We start from the raw sequence: 16,378 nt of genomic DNA, 5'->3' as shown, positions 1-16,378 counted from the left end.
GCATCAGAGGTGTGCCCACAGTTGCCACTGTTACCTTACGCCTGTAATGCTTCTGTATGCATGTATGTTAGCTCGCGGGTAATAACAGTGTGTGGACGATTATCACGGCCACCAACACGTAAAGTGTTGCTGATATGTGGGTGACGGCCAAAAGATGAATGAATGCGTGCTTAACAAGTGACAAGCAAAAATGTGGACGTTGAGGGGTTTGAACCCTCGACCTCATGCAATTAATCCAAAAGGTGCAAAGCATGCGCGCTACCACTGTGCCAAACGCCCGTTGTGAATAAGAACCTTTAATAATCCATGTACAATATAATTAGGAATGGATTTGACACATTCCATGATCAAAGCAGAAAGTCCAGGAGACCATGAAAGGTATGGTATAGACAAGTACATTTAGCAATATCAACAAATGTGACAGGCGGACAGAAGCAATATGAAGACAAATCGCTCAGCTCATCGTGGAACGGGCATGCTTACACGAAGTCACCTCTTTCCGCGTGGTCGGTTCCCTTCAATGCGCCTGTCGCCTCGAAGTCCGCGAACGGGTCATCTTTCTCTAGCTTGCTCTTGTCATAGCTTGAGCCATACGTGCCCAAGTCGTCTCCGGACTCAGTGTACATGGGCGGCTTCGCCCCGCCATATGGCAGGTCGTCCTCTTTGCTGGGGTCATACACCGGCGCGGGTGGCGCGTCATATTCAAGGTACGGCGGGTTGTAGTGCACCGGATACCCTCCCTCGCGTGGTTCTGTGTCGGTGACGCGTACACGGGTGACGTTGGCGGCGCTGGTGGGGTCGTTGAGCTGGTGGAAGTAGGCAAAGGCAACCGAGCTGAAGAATGCAGTGATGACTGTTATTAAACGTCAATGGTCTGGTATTGCCTGGGACAAGAAACTTCGAGCGCACCGATCTCAACAATCAGAGATAGGATTTCTACGAAGGAGTCATGATGCCAGATGTCCTTGCAATCTGCAGTGACCATACCCACGTCAAGAACTTCTATCCAGTGCGCGAAAAGTGCTCTTACATGAGTTTGCTTCATCTTGCGTAAGTTTTGTCTCGTATGTCGTGCCCCAAAATCCGAAAACCTGCATGTGCGCGTCTTCGACAGTCAAAGGCAACTCTATCACGTGAGTAGTTACGTACGGAAACAACAACGTCTCCCTGCGAGATCGTTGTGCATTCATTAATGAGGTCATTCTACGAGATCGGCAACGTGAGCAATCGTGATACCAGCCTCAACAGCATCCTACGTGCCTTCAAAATGAAGTGAACGATGACTCTCATCAGTGCTGCTCCGACCACAAGGCCAGCAGAGACGACCGAGAGCATTGCATATATCCGCGCCATCCATAACCGTTGCTGCGCACCCAGTAAACATCAGATGCATGATTATACTATTGAAGTGCTGCTGCATGGCGCACCGAGACGGCAGTGGCGATGCCGAACACCTGCACTCCGCAGACTCCTGCATATAAGGAGCCGACAATGATGGCAAACGTAGCAAGTTTGGCCGTTCCATCTGTGAAACATGTAAGTCACTAGTCCATGGCATTAGCAATGCATTCGTGACGCACAATCCTTATCCACGTTGATGGAGCGGAAACAGCTTATCTACACGAGATCAATGCTCAACGTCCGGTAACAACGTGGATGCGCATGAAGCAAACACACCGCCCTACGACCTATGCATAAGCGGGCGTGACACGACTGGGTGAATTGAACAGCTCACGCTATGAGTGACCCTATTGCCGAGACGGTGGCAACTGCAGAATACGAGAGAGCTCGGTGAGTCTTGCATCGAGGGATGCTCTTAGCGTGGTCTTACCGACGGCGACCACTGGTCGCAGGTTGTTGTTATATGCGCGCAGGAGTATGTTCGTCCCTGGTGGCCACATGAATCGCCCATGCTGAGCATGCGCCTGGTATCGCGTCCAACAGAACACATACCTCGCTTCGATGGCGGTCTCGTACTCATCCCGTGGAAGCTCTTCGGCAGGAGGCGATGGACTCGCACGCTCAAGAATGGTATATATAAGCAAAACGGTCGCAGAAAAGCTGTTGGACGTTAGGGTTCTCGACAGGTGATTGCCAGGCGGGCGCTGCGGACTGCACGAGTACACTGCGGATCGTCGAGGACTACGTTGGGCTCAGCCCGTGTGTCGAAGAGCACAGGCGGTTGATGGAAGTTACAAGGCGGGAACACAAAGCTGGATATGGGATTTTATGTCAAGCGTGGGCCGCTATTGGCACAGGGCCGTTTGGCGCTAATGCCGGCCACATCGGTCGGGCAACGTATTCGGAATCATAATACGCCGCTCGATGACAATACGTGCCATTATTGTGCCAGCACAAAAACCCACCAATGGCAAGCGTGGTCTAAAACAGGTCCTGGTTCCCGAAAGACAGATGCGAACAAACAGAGTGGCAACGGCGCGAGGCAGCCACACAGGCACCCCAATGAATCATATCTCACGTCTGCTACATGTCATGCAGAGATGCAGCGACATTGCCATACATAGCAAAGAGGCGGTGCATCACCTGCGGCGTGCTCGGGCTTGTGTCGCAGTGGTGGGAAGAGAGTGACTGGAGGACCAATAGCGGACACTTGAATCGACATGGTGTGGCTGAATTTATGCGGACACGAACAAAGCTTTGAGCGGCTTCTTGGAGTCTTGATGTGCGATTGCACCACAGCCAGAGATTGAACCTTGAGTAAGAACATCTATCGACAAGCATGGCATGTGCATCAGATGATGCTGGTTTCACACGGCAGTCGCAAAGAAATGGTGGTGGAAAACCACTGGATGCAAATTCGCATCGCAAGCACGCCAGACTTCCCAATGGCACAGAATCTGTCCCACATAAATGGACGCCTGCTATAACAATCGAGGATTAAGCAACCGAGTTGATGAGACACAGTATGGCTCTTCAGGACGTCGCAGAAACCATTCAAAGCAGTATCACACTCGGCCAGCCTGCGGCGGCGAAGCAATCAGGACATTCAGAACGAGTAAACCGAGAGCGAATGAGCACATTTAAGCGCCCTCTCACGCTACCGTAAGAGCTTCGGCGACTGCCGGGATACTATGCAGTTGTAAGCCACCCGATCCCTCATTTACCACATTGAGTATTGTCGTCGGCGCGGGCCCCAGCAAGTTCAAGGTCAAGGTGAGTCGACATCACACGAGTGTCACTGCAAGTAGATAGGGCTGAGTCGCTAATTTCAGGCATTTACACCGTTACCGAGGTCGCTAATGTGAGTAATTTATGGTCAATCGCATTGCTGGAGGCGTAAGGGGCGATGCAGCGGTGGCTGAGAATAGAGAGGAGGATCCGAAGGCGAGATTGCGGAACTGATGAGTGAGAGGGGAGAGGAGGGCGTGGCGGCCGTAAGGCTATCAAGTTGATGAACGGTGCGCTGACCTTGCATATTCACAGCTTCACCAATGGCCCAACGCGTCACTCTTCGCAAGCGCACTCCGTACAACACCACCTCGAACCGCCGACGGATAGTGAAGACACCAGGCGGCAAGCTTGTCTACCACCACCTGAAAAAGCTTGCGACTGCGCCCAAGTGCGGAGATTGTGGCATCAAGCTGCCGGGTGTATGCCCACTTCTTTTTTGACTGAGCGCATTTCGGTCCTTATGTTTGCATCGGAACTGTATAGATCGTTGCCCTCAGACCCCGTCAATACGCGACGGTCTCCAAGACAAAGAAGACGGTGAACCGTGCGTACGGTGGCTCGAGATGCGGTAACTGCGTAAAGCAGCGGTATGTCTCACCCCATTTTTTCGACTCATGCGCGGGCCCTCATCCATTCATTTGCAGCATCCTCCGGGCGTTCCTCGTCGAGGAGGCGAAGATCGTCAAGAAGGTGATAAAGTCACAGGAAAAGACAGGTGGAAGGAAGTAGATTGACTTGCCTCCCGCTCCCCTCTCTTTTCTACCACCTGCGGCAACGCAGGGTCCTCGGGCTGCAGAGGTTCATCTCCAGTATCGCGACGGCGCTCTTTATGTCTTCCCTGTCACTCGCTATACATGCATGTATACTGCTATCTTATGACCACCAGAACGACGACTGATGGAGTCAGTATATATGCGGTACATGATCGGTTAATTCGGTTAATGTCAAGGGCCAGCTGATGCTATCGCGGAGGATCTGCCCGTTTTGTCGCCACTCACTCTATCATGTTCCTGTCTTCGCGTACCATGAGCGCGGAGAGCACCATTATGCTCATCTACAGTTTCCCTGATATTGCGGCACGACGCTAGTAGCGCACGGGTGTTCGGCTGTGGCGGCGATCGTGAGTATGAGAGAGCTAATAGCTGACTGAGGTCCGTGCACGTCCGCCCACATATCTTGCATCTTGCAGTCTTCCCCTCCCTGTCCACGTCTCTCACTCCTGCATTCTGCGACCCGTGAACTGCAAACCATCTGTGACCAGCACTAGAATGGCTGCTAAGCGCCTCAGTTCCGCCCAAGATTACCAGCGTTTGCTGGATCGCTATGATACCTGGCTGCTCGATTGCGATGGTGTGCTCTGGCAAGGCGACCGTTTGGTCGACGGTGTTCCCGAGGTACTAAACCTTCTCCGGGAGCGCAGTGCGTATGTCCAGCACTCAGCCGTATTAGATGACAGACGTGCTCATAGATGCTATGTATCAATTCAAGAGAAGAAGATATTCTTCGTCACGAACAATGCAACCAAGTCGCGGAAAAACTACAAGAAGAAATTTGACCAACTCGGGGTTGCGGCGGAGGTGGTATGTGCTGCGCGTTGCGTTAGACGAGTGCAGATGCATGAAGCGACTTCGCGGTGCACAGGAAGAAGTGTTTGGCTCGGCGTATGCGTCGGCTGTCTACATATCATCCGTAATGAAGCTCCCGAAGGACAAGAAGGTCTATGTGATTGGCATGAAAGGCCTCGAAGAGGAGCTCGACGAAGAGGGCATCGCCCACATCGGCGGGACGGTCAGTTGCACCGTCGCCTCCACTGCATATAGCCTTATACTGTCCTCAATCGCAGGATCCAGCGGACAACACGCTCGAAGAATTCCACCTCAAGAACTTCGAGCCCGACCCAGACGTCGGCGCCGTGCTCTGCGGTCTCGACACTAGCATCAACTATACCAAGCTTTCGAAGGCCTTCACATACCTCCATCGCAACAAAGATTGCGCCTTCCTTGCCACCAACACCGACAGCACCTTCCCAAGCGCCGAGGGTCTCCTCCCGGGCGCTGGCTCCATTAGTGCTCCCCTCACATGCGCGCTGGGCCGGGACCCGGTTAGCATCGGCAAGCCTGCGAAGACAATGTTGGACTGCATCAGGGCTAAGTAAGCATGCATGCCACCTTCTATCAGCACCGTGACAGTGGACTGCATGTGTGCAGGTACCGATTCGACCCTGAGCGGACCATTATGGTGGGCGATCGGCTGAACACGGACATCGAGTTCGGCAAGGGTGGAGGGCTCGCAACCCTGCTCGTGCTGACAGGTATGCGTATCAAATGCTCTGCTGCGGGCCGCATCCTGGGCTAATCGCTGCGTCAGGAATCACGCACGAGTGGGAGATCACAGGACCGAATCCATCGACAACCATCCCAGACTATTTCACCAACTCTATCGGAGACTTGCGCAACGCAAACTAACGAGACGGACCAGTGGGCAATAGATCTAGAAGATTAGACGTCGACGTAGGTTTAGAACATGAGATATCCGGGTACTACCGCTGCTTGCCCTTTTGTTTCTTTGCCGGAACCTGACTGGATATGATATCGGTCTCTGCAAGCCAAGTCACAACGCTCGTGACTAAGGCGGTGAGAGACCCGGCAATGTATCCAAAGATTGCGCCGAACGCAGGGGTGAGTGGCCATGCCTGAGAAGATGCTGAAATTAGTCTCGCGCGAAGTCTGCAACTCTACTAAGGGAAGCGTACCTGCCAGGGCCTGTCCCAGTCAAGGCCAATGGGGATGGCCCCGGACCAACAGCCGAGCATAGCGCCGATCGCTGGATACACCATGGTCCGTTCCAATGGCGTCCGTGGCCTGGTATTTGTAGTTAGGGTGAGAGGAAGTGAAGAGAGAAGCCAAATCGGAGAGATAGCAATGAGAACGACCGGCGGGAGCATTCATTTAGAAATATCGAGTTGTAAGGTGAAACAGGAGACGCACGAGAGCTCAGCGAAGAGTCGGATCCAGGTCAACCTAATCAGCAGAGATTCCGTGTTGGATCCCATAGTGGGCGGGCCGAGCGCATATGCGGGCGTCCAAATCGTCAGAAGCGCGAGAAGCAGGGCAAGATAGTATGTCTGGAATACATGACTGGGAGAAATCTCAGTGACTTTACGCGGCTGCTAGAGAGGTAACGTCAAGAACTCTAAATGTCATCATTACCTCGCGATAGGTGCGCCAAAGAACACAAGCACGACATGGAAAGCAACCGACACTATGGCCGTTGCGGCGAATGCGCCTTTGAATGTCTAAATGCACACAGCACGGAAGACTGAGTGGCACTCTTGCTAGGCCGAGAATGCGGAACGCACCTCCACCCAGAGATCATTGAGGAACCGTCTGCGCATCTTCTGCTTGGTCAACTCGGCTGCATCCTGCTTCCCCGTCGCTGCCTCTCTGGCCTCGACAGACCAGGTCTTCAGCCAGTTTGACCACCAGGCCTGTATGATGAATGTCCCGAGACACATCCACGCAACTGTTTGCGTCGGATTCGACGTCAACAGCGTCATGGCATCGGACGGCGCGTCCTGAGAGCCTCCAGTGTCAACATGACGGCGTTGGAAGGGAGATAGGCTTATGAGGAATGAGAGATCTGTACGGGGCAGATAGAGAGCGGTGAAGACCAGCAGGCAGACGTGCACGCCTGTTACCGATATGTAGCGTGCGAAGGGAAAGGGCGGCGACGCATCTGCCTTCCCTTCAGCATTGGACGGATCTGACTTTGTCTGCGACGACTGCGAGACGAGTGCTTTAGCCTTACGGAGGCGCAATGGCAGCGACATAGCAGGTGCTGAGCGACGTGGACGCTCGGGAGCGCATTGTTGGACTGATCTCTCACGCTCCCGCTCTTCGTCCTCTTCGATCGCGACGAAGACCACACAACGTCAACCGAACCGAGAACGGGCCTTGCATACTCACTGCAAGGCAGATGCTGTTCTGGCGATCTTCTGTGTAATTCATGCTCTTCGGCTCATCGCACGGCTAGCCCCGCCGTCAGGACTAGATTCGGACCTCGCTGCTTGCCCGCTGAGGACCGTCGAAGCCTATATTCCACGTTCAAACGGTCGATCTAGTGCTCTGAATCGGCAGAGTTATTCTTGTGTGGCTCTGGACCCTGATGCATGATGGCCAAGGTAGGCGAATTGCGGATACCAGTAAGAATTTCACCGTCGCTCAAAAAGACTCAGTCGCTATGGCATTCTTGTACTCATTTCCGAGCCTTCGAACGTTTGTGTGGCAGACGGCGAGCCATGAAGACACCGTCAGAATGCGCCCCGTCTCATCGAATTGCCACTCTCATCTTGTCGGCACGTACTGTGTGGGAGCTGACTAGACCATACAAGGCGTCTTTAGTGACTACCCTCCTTCGGATGTGCGTTGATCGCTCCTGAGAGCTCTTGGTGAGTAATCAATTAGCTACATGTGGACTGCAAGCGTTCTTGAGGCTGTGGGCACCGGGCTACCTTCATTTCCATAGGTCCGAAAATATCGTCCGACGCCGTCGACAAGACGCCAGCCCTTTCCTTTGCTTCGCCGTTTGCCGCAATCGTGAGCTTCAGAGAGATTGACGGAGCGCTCCGCCTAGATCCCTGTCGCTTCAGACCGGGCCTTCATCAGCGAAGCGCAGCATGCATCAAAGTCGAGAACTCGCCTAACCTAATTGCCACCGCGGCTGCAGGCATGTCATCCCTTGGTAGGCTATCTTATCGTGAGCCTCCCTAATACTGGAGTTTGTCCTGCTGACATTCCCAAGATCCTGAGGACATTTAGCCGCTATTTCGCCCTCGACATTTCCGACCGCTCGTCCTCTCATGCCATGATACCCATCTCGCGAAGAAACTCCTCGTGCTATCTGTCAATGTACAGCTGACCTCGGCCGATATCATCTTTGCATTTTCACGCACATGCTCGGTCAAAGCTTCTCTATTCATTTGATAATCCGTCATTTTGGCTCGTGATATACTACGCCGCCTCCCCGTCCCAGCTGCGGCCGTGTCCCGCCCTAAATCCGTCATCGCATATATCGACACCTTCACTCTCGATCTGATGCGGGCTCCGTCGGCTCCAAAGACACGGCTACATCATCCGGGTATTGAGTTTCCGAGTCAGGCTTGTTTTCGACCTCGCGGACCAGACTGGCATACTTCGCTTCCACCACCTCACCGATGCGGTGTCCTTCGACACCATATCGTTGATAGACAGCTTCACTAAATCCTTTATGCTGGATCCTAGCATCCGATCGCGCCGCAGCGAAGGCGAGGCCGTTGAAGCGTAATTCCAGCTGGAAGCTGATTTCCATATCGACATCGCCTATGAAGTCGTCGCTGTGCTGCATCCTGAATTGGTAGTGCGTGGAGCGAGCCATTCTATGCCTCCTGAATAGCAGACAGCCTAACTGCTTCTTGACTATGTTCAGGTGCTGGATCATCTGCCGAAGGCCAACGTCTAGTGTGCGGTTCGTGATTTCTCTCTCAAGAATGGAGTTTCTTGCAGGGAGGCTGCTTGTTACACCGCTTGCATTGTCCGTGCTTGGTGTGTGCGAAATGATCACAGATTGGCGTTGCGCTTGCTCAGAGAGATCTTGCCTCAGAGTGATCCCGTCAATGCCATGAAGGAGATGCAGGACTTCCATCTGCGAAACCCGGATTATTCAGTCAAGCCACAAGACAGATCAAGACAATGCACATTTGTGAGATCTGTTACGTATACCCTCATCTCGGATCTGTGCTCCCTTTTGAGGTTGATGATGCCCTGGATCAGCTGCGTGGCATTGCACATGAGCTTGCCCCTGTATGCCGAGGCGCAGGTCTGTGCCAGCTAGGTTTATACAGAATTTGAGTTGACTGCGATTCAAGTTGATCATACACTTACTGCTTCATAGCTCACGTTGAGCGAGCACACTCCGGCTTCCACACAGGTTACTGCTTGTGATGCTGTCGACACAAGCAGCAACCTGGTTGGAACCAAGTGGTCTTGTTCCAGCTGCCTTGCGGCCTGGATGCCAGCATCGGTGGCAGGTATCTGTGGCACTGCGTAAGGATTTTGCACAATATCGCATGTTCCTAACACACCGAGATGATAACTCTGTCGCGATCAGCCCCCCGCTTCTCAAAGATGGTCAGCAACCTCAATGCCTGCGCGACCATCACATCGCAGTGGTCGCTCCAACTAGGGTCGACGAATGTATAGTGTGGACCAGAATTGCTGTCCAGCATCAGGAGCCCCAGTTCAACGATCTGTAGAGATGATCTATGTGCGCTGAACCATGTAATAGTCTGGCAATGCGCTCACCAGCCGCTCTACAGCTTTGTGGAAGAGCTCCTCCACAGGCGTATCCTTTGGACTTCAACGCAAGTCAGACAAGTTGGCGAGTAGTCTAGTGGCAGACGTACTTTTCTGTCATCGCATACTCGCAGGCAGCCCAGAGATTGTACTGTCCGGTGGTCTCATTCATGGCGTGATGCAGTAGGTACGGGGTCAGTGACGTGCTCGTATAGTGATATCTTTTCGCTCCAAGTGCTGATCAACTGTTGTTAGGACGTGCCACTCAACCGAGTGCTGAGATTCGTTGACACGCACCAAACGTATCCATTGACTCTGCGTCGATGGAGATGCCGGCTTTCTCTAGGTCTTCCCAAAGAGGCCTCCCTGGGATCACATAGTCGGGCCGTCGGCCATATCCCCACTCCCTGACCAGGGCTGTGGCGTTGCCTGTCTTTGGGACCGACAGCATGGTCATGTTCGACAACATGTGCTCGATGTTAGAGTGTTCTGCCGTTGAGCTTTGACCAACGGAGGTGGTGGTCCCAGCCTTCTTCTGATGGTCCTTATTACGCTCCTTAAGTTGACCCAAGCTTTTCGTCTTGCGAGAGCTGAAGTATGCCATCGTTGCTGTATATGCGGGTCGTTTGAGTGAGCCGTTGCAGTCTTTTGTACAGCAGTAATCTTACCAGCCATCTTGGCTGTCTCTTCGTCCCTCTCTTTCCTGAACCCTACGCGTGTCGCGAATGGTGTGGCATCAGTGTACGTTCACCACATACATTGCACTGTTCTTTGTCCGACTCACTTGCATGCCTTACTTGTTTCATGTGCTCCCGTCTCTTTCGCTGGTCGTTTCGTTCACAGCTCATGTTGATTCGGTGTGGATGATGGTGGTATGAGCGGATGAAGGTGAACCTGCAGTGACTTTGTCCAAAAGAACGCGTTGGTGGCTACGTTCAATTGTGGCACGTGCTTACTCTGGCCACGGCATGTATATTTTTGCCGGTGGTGGACTGCCACACGCAGTGTTCATTCCAACGGGCCAGTTGAACATAGGTCAAGCATGGTCGTCTCACGTCTGAAACATACGCTATAAATCTAGCATACTTAATTCATTTTCTTATATCCGCGACGATCAACCAGTCTTCTTCCAGATTATTCTCAACGAGTTATTTGGTTTGCATTTGCATTGAAGAGAGCGCATCGGCGTGAAGCAGCCATCGAGGGATGCTCACGAGTGCCATGCCATCGTCGTACTGAGATGGTGCTTCTCTCTGGATCGATCAGAACTCGAAGCGGGCAGCTTCGTGGTATGATCTGCATGTCTTGGAAAGGCCGAGAGAACACGTTAACGCCGCCTGAGCCGAATACGGGCGGGGTAAGGCCATCGAGGCAAGCTCACTGCAGCATCATTTTCCACTGACACGGATCTCAGCAAGTTTAGCGCGCGGCGCTTTCACGGCTTTGTTCCGGATTGTGACAATGCAGATTGCTTCTGATGCTCGTGCCCCATCACCCGTGTTTCTGCGTTTGGAAGTCGTTGTGCTCTTGAACAAATGGGGACCGGACCGCCTCTTTGATACCATCTGCGGGAGGGTCTTTCCAGCGCCACTAAGCCATGGCGCTCTAACACGCTGAATTGAATAACGGGTATCCGCTTGGTTCCGTCTGGAAAGCAGTAGGACACTCTCCAACGTAGCAGCAGGTAAACGTCAGCAAGGATGACCTCAATGACCGAGGCGAGCGGACGGTGCCAGTGGGCGTCGATTGTACTGCCATGCACTACCCTTCCAAACGCCACAGACATGAATCATCAATAGTAGCTGCTGAAAGGGTCGCGTTTTGAACGAACCTTCGCGGGAATCATTAATGACCGGAGGACAAACGTACAGATAAGCAACGATGACACCCGACGCGAGGCAGCGCACATTCGAACGGGCACGCAGTTGGTCATATCGCAATTACAATTCAGTCATACTAGGTAAGGGGTAATGACGTCCGATTCTCCAGCTGCATCTCCCAGGTGAACGTCATCTGGGCAGCGTTTATGATCGGTCAGAGCGCATGCATGTTGTGTTCGGTGACTAGGAAATTTAGATGGGCGGTTAGAATACAGCAACGCCCACGATCCTACTGGCGCCCTTGTCGAAACGTGCTCCAAGTCTCCGTGTACGATAGTCGCAACTCCTTTGTATTGTACATGGCAACCCCTCACGACGGCGTACACAACCTTGTTCCATTCCTAGGTCCGGTGTTCAACGTCTTGACGCCCTGCCTGGTTAGCGGTAAATTAGGTTCATGGGCCAGCTATGCCGAAGCGGGCAGGTCGCCGTTGAAAGACCGAACAACATGCCATTAGCAATGCTGCCTGAGGAATTCTCTTCGTACGTGGAAAAAGACAGGCACCGCTAGCGCAAATGCAGCTAGCTTCCAGCCGGGACGCTTTGACCCATCGTCCCTGTCCGGATGATCATGTATGGACACGTGGTGGCCGCCTCCCATACATGATACACCTTCGGCTTCACTTCCCCAGGCGGACTTGACAGCGCTTTGACCACTGAACCCAGGATAGTCGTCGGACTACGCCCACTGTCACCGTGTGTCGCTCTATACGAGGCATCCGCGAGAACAGAGTTGTGACAAGAAATCAAACCCTACTCAATCCGAGTCAATCGGCTCCGGAGGAATATTTGCCTCCGCGAACCATTCAGAGTTAGTTCAGAGAAGATCAAACAACGTTGCAGGCATGCGAACGAACGTCAAGATAGGGCAAGTGCAGCATGTGGCTGGCCTATTGAGGGTCGATATACGAGCTGATATGCAAGCCGCTCCACAACATTCTCGGATGTCCATTCTGTCATAGAAGCGCAAGACAGCGGTGATAGCGTACGATGCAAGACAGCAAGAAAGGTAAGAACACAGGAGCAGAAGACACCTTTGCAAGGAATACAAGGATGGCGCCGACAAATCAAAAACAATAACGAATGCGTGCAGTGATGAGAAAAACGCCAGCCTTCCCGCTACTTCATGCAGGACTTAGGTTCGTTCTGCCGAATAGCCATGCCACTGATTTACTGCTTGACTAGCTGTATACTGATGCAATGTTGAGGAATACCCACTGTTTTGGGGCACACTGTGATGCTAGAAGAAAAAAATCTATGAGCTGTGTGTGAAAGAGAACGCTCCGCGGGCTTTCTCACATGATAGTTGTCCTCTTCGAGTTTGATATACTCGAACTGATTCGCCGTGTGTGAAAATGGCGGAAGCATCGGATGGCCAGAAGATGTGGTGCGATGCTGGGGGTGGGACACGGGAGGCGGCGCGTATTCGCTAGGCTGTTGACAAGGAAAGAGATACCGTCACTAGGATCCCGAGCTCTCAGCAGCGCAGCTGGGTAGAACCACAAGACTGGCATGAAGGGAAGAGGTACTCGCCGAGAATGACGGGCTTGAGGTAGAACTAGACCCTGAAGGAGTCCCCGGTATCTGGTACGTTGCATATGGATGGAGCAGGGCAGATGACGTGGACCTGGAGTAGACAGACGATTGTTGTGCATTTTGGGCGTGATGAGATGAGGAGGGTATAGACAGAGGCGGTGGAGGGCTGTGGACCTGCGGGATGTTCCCATTCTGCATTGGCTTATCGTCCTTGAGAACCATCATTATTATACACTAGCTCCATGATGCAACGTATAGACACACCATGTAGATGTTGGAGTCAGTCATCCTCCGACGTCTAGCGTCGCGGTCAGAGCGAGCATCGTCAGTCTGCATTACCATGGCGTTGCGGTGTGTGATGTCAGGGCGAAGGCGGGCGTTTCGAAGTTCGAGCTGGCGCCGAAGCTCGTCTATCTCTCGATGCAGGAGCTCATTCTCTTCCTCCAGCTCACGGATCCTGACCAGAGGTGGTGGCAAGGCAGCGACTTGGTCTGGAGAGAGAGCAAGGACGGTCTGCAGCTTCGTGACCGTTTGCTCAAGCTGCATCGAGAACGGTGAGCGCTGGGCTCGCGGTGACGAGGACGAGCGGCGGCGGCTCACCTGTTCTATATAGGCTTTTCGCTTGGCACGATGCCTAGCTTGCGCTAGAGCGGTGGCGAGAGATTAGATGGAACAGCGTCTCTGCCGGGATGAGGTCACCTTTGGCATTCCGCGAACGTTCAGGACGGTCGGTAGGAGAGGCAGAGTGGTCCGAGAGACAGTGCGAGACGGATAAGGGCGTCATGTAACGTAAGTGCTGGGGGAAGTGATCGGGGTTGGAATACGGACGAGGATCGATGCGCCTACAACGCCCAAACTTATAGGACCTAATGAGCCGCTCGTCCCGAGATATCGACGGGTCGGACTATGCTCGTCTGATTCTGAATCTTGGCCCTTGGTTGGGTTGCGAGCCATATCGAGCAACAGGAACCCTTCCTGCGGGAATTTGGCTCGCTTCCAATGGCAGTCTCCAGCAGGCGGCGAGCGTGTGCTGCGAATCAGGCCGCGCTCGAGCGACAGAATAGGCTCCGTCCATCAATTCACCACCTCATGTCATATTTTCAACTGTCGGTTAAATAATAGAACAAAACGCGGACACTGACCTATCCGCCCAATCTACGGGTCACGCCCTTCCTAATCCATAGAACTCCGCGGCCGTTTCCTGCGCGGTGATTCCGTTTGTAGGTCCACATCATCGTTGATTGTTATCTAGTGCAATTACCGTGCCCCTCCCTCTGAATTCGCCTTCTGCGGATCCTGCGAGCTCCGTCCACTCCGTGCATCTTGGTCTCGTTGGCATGGACAGCGCACTCCTCAGCGGCGCAGTGACGCGTCACGCTACGCTACGATACGAGCGGCAACCGGCAGACGTGCCTTGATATTTCAACTGCGGAACTTGCCGTCCAACCTAGTCGTTGCCACTCTGACAACTAATCGCTTACTCTTGTCGCGGGTCCTTTCGAGTCCCTCCATTGACGGCCTAAGACGCGAGCTGTCTCTATTAGTTTCATCAAAGTTCATTGCTGTTCAGCATAGCCGTCCCCGCCTAGATCGCCCACCAGCACGCAGCGTCGATTCGAGTCCCAGCCAAATGCTCCGACGCTCGGGGTAGTCGGGATCATTAGTCATAGTCCGCTTCCCGTAGGCTGTGCATCGCCGTTTAGAGTGAGGGACAATCGCAATAGGAATTCACCTGCCACCTTCCCGAAGTTCCAGCGTCATTCGGGGTCAGCATAGACCGAAGATGACTCTCCGATCAATCATACCGAGTGCGCTGTCTCGCATACCACAGCAGCGTCGTCCACATAGTCCACTTTTGCCTCACCTAGAACCTCGCAGAACCTCATCACGTCGCTCGTGTGGCGATCGCGTTGTATCGGGCCGTCGTCATCGTGGAGGCCAGGCTGGCCTTCACCTTGAGCTGCGCTCTGGAACTTGGAACTTTGCAGATGGTCGGCTCATGCACAAAGCCAGAAGGTACAGGAAAGGCTGCACCCCTGCTATGGAAGAACGGGGGCGCTTCCTACGTACCTAGCAAGTACGTCATTTGTACATCATCGTCTTTGTGGTCCAATTCATTTCGCTTTGCCAACCTCATGCTCCTGAGACGGCAGCTGTGAACGATTAACAGAGAAATCTAGATCGACACTGTTAAGCTTGCTCGTTGCAGCGGAGAGACTACCGACCTCGAACGGCGACCATTTCTGGTTCCTGTCGCGCGCACGACTCGTTGATCGCTATGGTGCTGCAGGTATTATTGGCACAAGTGCATGCCATGCATAGCTCCCGTTCGATGTGCGCATAGGTGGATGACGATTGCACCCGCAAAACGAGGAATGCGTTTGTCCCCTCGCGAGCCTGGACGACGGTCGGACAGGTATGGTTTTCCCAAATGCAGGGTTGTTGAAGCTGTAGGCGAACACGTTGTCCGGAAACTGTCCAACGAGGTATGCTCGTCGCTCTGGGTTGCTCTGGCCACCCTGCTCGTCAAAGGCCTCCAGGGCGTCACAGCCTACCCGTGAACCGTCAACCGTTTGTGAAGTCCCGTACTGAATTGCAGGAGATCTCACGGAGAGACTGGTGACGTTGTCCAGCATTCATCTCCACCCTCCTCACTGCCGATATGACATGAACTCCCCTACTTCAATGTGGCAGGTGAGGAACCCCGTCCATCCTTGGCGAAACCACAACGCCATGGGAAAAATGCCTCACACAACCACAGATCCGCGTTTCTCGCTCCGCTACCTGAGGTAGAAATTGACAATAACAAGGTGTCAACGAGCTGGAGATCCCCGACGTCCCGGATCGTTCTACTGAGCGACGCCACGGCGTCCGCAACGCCCGAGACCCGCAGTAAAAGCCAGCAACGACTGCACGGTCACTCGGGTGCATCAACCACACATTAATTACGAGGCCTTCTCGGGGAACCATGGCCGTATACGACCTTGGGCAGACGGGGCTGCTCGACTTCTAGTGCGCCGGTCCTGACAAATTGAAAGTGAGCCGTCCAATCGTCGTACTCTCGTCAGTCATCACAACTCGCGGCCATCTAAACTGCAGCCTGAACTGCATCATGCGGAGAATTTGCTGTCAGCATTTAGCGCAGAAAGAGAGAAAGAGGAATAGGGAAAAAGGGCCAAGAATCGAGCCCAAGACCCCGATCAAACATCGGCTATGTACTTCACGATGGGCGACTTGGGTCCATTCCCTCCGTTAGGCAATCGCTCCCCATGCACTGAATCATCAGGGCTCGGGCGCTGGTCGGCATTTTCCATTGAGTTTTCCCCTCCGGTGAAACGCGCATAGCAGAGCTGCCGCTCACAGGCGCGGATCGCACCAAGTGGTCGCCTACCGAGACGTCCTTTCTGATTCCTTTTTCCTATGAAGTTCGCTGTCCGTTGA

The 16,378-nt window shown here is 53.4% G+C and overlaps 7 protein-coding genes and 1 non-coding gene across 8 annotated transcripts; 2 read left to right on the top strand and 6 right to left on the bottom strand.

Moving 5' to 3' along the window:
* Positions 1-193: 193 nt before the first annotated feature.
* LAESUDRAFT_t94 lies at positions 194-279 on the bottom strand. The gene has a single exon. It is a non-coding gene; the product is annotated as a tRNA-Ala (tRNA).
* On the bottom strand, positions 277-2,237 carry LAESUDRAFT_753073 (uncharacterized protein). The gene is made up of 11 exons (XM_040911756.1): positions 1,954-2,237; positions 1,832-1,888; positions 1,736-1,769; positions 1,678-1,681; positions 1,581-1,617; positions 1,428-1,525; positions 1,261-1,365; positions 1,150-1,203; positions 1,031-1,091; positions 910-972; positions 277-853 (listed from the first exon to the last, which is right to left on the bottom strand). The coding sequence occupies exons 1-11, from the start codon at positions 1,979-1,981 to the stop codon at positions 480-482; spliced, it is 915 nt and encodes a 304-aa protein (XP_040758463.1). The 5' UTR covers positions 1,982-2,237; the 3' UTR covers positions 277-479.
* Positions 2,238-3,093: 856 nt separating this feature from the next.
* Positions 3,094-4,171, top strand: LAESUDRAFT_732042 (ribosomal protein L34e). The gene is made up of 5 exons (XM_040910157.1): positions 3,094-3,174; positions 3,234-3,262; positions 3,445-3,611; positions 3,676-3,779; positions 3,837-4,171. Exons 3-5 carry the CDS (start codon positions 3,453-3,455, stop codon positions 3,919-3,921), a joined length of 348 nt encoding a protein of 115 aa, XP_040758462.1. The 5' UTR covers positions 3,094-3,174; positions 3,234-3,262; positions 3,445-3,452; the 3' UTR covers positions 3,922-4,171.
* Positions 4,172-4,313: 142 nt separating this feature from the next.
* On the top strand, positions 4,314-5,657 carry LAESUDRAFT_708545 (2-phosphoglycolate phosphatase; the record flags this gene model as incomplete). The annotated part of the gene is made up of 6 exons (XM_040906691.1): positions 4,314-4,611; positions 4,681-4,772; positions 4,834-4,980; positions 5,036-5,343; positions 5,400-5,503; positions 5,560-5,657. The coding sequence occupies exons 1-6, from the start codon at positions 4,461-4,463 to the stop codon at positions 5,655-5,657; spliced, it is 900 nt and encodes a 299-aa protein (XP_040758461.1). The 5' UTR covers positions 4,314-4,460.
* A 74-nt stretch (positions 5,658-5,731) lies between these two features.
* Positions 5,732-7,021, bottom strand: LAESUDRAFT_665530 (uncharacterized protein; the record flags this gene model as incomplete). The annotated part of the gene is made up of 5 exons (XM_040905196.1): positions 5,732-5,884; positions 5,945-6,053; positions 6,180-6,329; positions 6,402-6,487; positions 6,557-7,021. 5 exons carry the CDS (start codon positions 7,019-7,021, stop codon positions 5,732-5,734), a joined length of 963 nt encoding a protein of 320 aa, XP_040758460.1.
* A 1,140-nt stretch (positions 7,022-8,161) lies between these two features.
* LAESUDRAFT_530300 (aldolase) lies at positions 8,162-9,492 on the bottom strand. Its single transcript, XM_040902833.1, has 4 exons — positions 9,311-9,492; positions 9,111-9,260; positions 8,925-9,056; positions 8,162-8,871 (listed from the first exon to the last, which is right to left on the bottom strand). The coding sequence occupies exons 1-4, from the start codon at positions 9,452-9,454 to the stop codon at positions 8,272-8,274; spliced, it is 1,026 nt and encodes a 341-aa protein (XP_040758459.1). The 5' UTR covers positions 9,455-9,492; the 3' UTR covers positions 8,162-8,271.
* Positions 9,493-9,544: 52 nt separating this feature from the next.
* On the bottom strand, positions 9,545-10,591 carry LAESUDRAFT_530326 (uncharacterized protein). Its single transcript, XM_040902834.1, has 4 exons — positions 10,306-10,591; positions 10,190-10,231; positions 9,819-10,130; positions 9,545-9,758 (listed from the first exon to the last, which is right to left on the bottom strand). Exons 1-4 carry the CDS (start codon positions 10,367-10,369, stop codon positions 9,616-9,618), a joined length of 561 nt encoding a protein of 186 aa, XP_040758458.1. The 5' UTR covers positions 10,370-10,591; the 3' UTR covers positions 9,545-9,615.
* Positions 10,592-13,171: 2,580 nt separating this feature from the next.
* LAESUDRAFT_665585 (uncharacterized protein) lies at positions 13,172-13,721 on the bottom strand (the record flags this gene model as incomplete). Its single annotated transcript, XM_040905200.1, has 3 exons — positions 13,172-13,477; positions 13,538-13,581; positions 13,637-13,721. 3 exons carry the CDS (start codon positions 13,719-13,721, stop codon positions 13,172-13,174), a joined length of 435 nt encoding a protein of 144 aa, XP_040758457.1.
* Positions 13,722-16,378: the final 2,657 nt, after the last annotated feature.

The sequence above is a fragment of the Laetiporus sulphureus genome (genome assembly GCF_001632365.1).
Source record: "Laetiporus sulphureus 93-53 unplaced genomic scaffold LAESUscaffold_75, whole genome shotgun sequence".
Classification (NCBI taxonomy): Eukaryota; Fungi; Basidiomycota; class Agaricomycetes; order Polyporales; family Laetiporaceae; genus Laetiporus; species Laetiporus sulphureus.
This window is presented reverse-complemented; position numbering and strand designations above follow the sequence as displayed.

Coding starts and splice junctions, on each gene's coding strand:
- LAESUDRAFT_753073 (XM_040911756.1), bottom strand. CDS start 1,981: ATGAGTACGAGACCGCCATCGAAGCGAG. Junction 1,770..1,831: donor GCGACCAGTGGTCGCCGTCG/GTAAGACCACGC, acceptor CGTATTCTGCAG/TTGCCACCGTCTCGGCAATA. Junction 1,366..1,427: donor GCATCGCCACTGCCGTCTCG/GTGCGCCATGCA, acceptor CTGGGTGCGCAG/CAACGGTTATGGATGGCGCG.
- LAESUDRAFT_732042 (XM_040910157.1), top strand. CDS start 3,453: ATGGCCCAACGCGTCACTCTTCGCAAGCGCACTCCGTACAACACCACC. Junction 3,612..3,675: donor GTGGCATCAAGCTGCCGGGT/GTATGCCCACTT, acceptor GGAACTGTATAG/ATCGTTGCCCTCAGACCCCG. Junction 3,780..3,836: donor GGTAACTGCGTAAAGCAGCG/GTATGTCTCACC, acceptor ATTCATTTGCAG/CATCCTCCGGGCGTTCCTCG.
- LAESUDRAFT_530300 (XM_040902833.1), bottom strand. CDS start 9,454: ATGCTGGACAGCAATTCTGGTCCACACTATACATTCGTCGACCCTAGT. Junction 9,261..9,310: donor GCGACAGAGTTATCATCTCG/GTGTGTTAGGAA, acceptor GCAGTGCCACAG/ATACCTGCCACCGATGCTGG. Junction 8,872..8,924: donor ACGTAACAGATCTCACAAAT/GTGCATTGTCTT, acceptor CGGGTTTCGCAG/ATGGAAGTCCTGCATCTCCT.
- LAESUDRAFT_530326 (XM_040902834.1), bottom strand. CDS start 10,369: ATGAGCTGTGAACGAAACGACCAGCGAAAGAGACGGGAGCACATGAAA. Junction 10,232..10,305: donor GAAACAAGTAAGGCATGCAA/GTGAGTCGGACA, acceptor CGACACGCGTAG/GGTTCAGGAAAGAGAGGGAC. Junction 10,131..10,189: donor AGAGACAGCCAAGATGGCTG/GTAAGATTACTG, acceptor CCGCATATACAG/CAACGATGGCATACTTCAGC.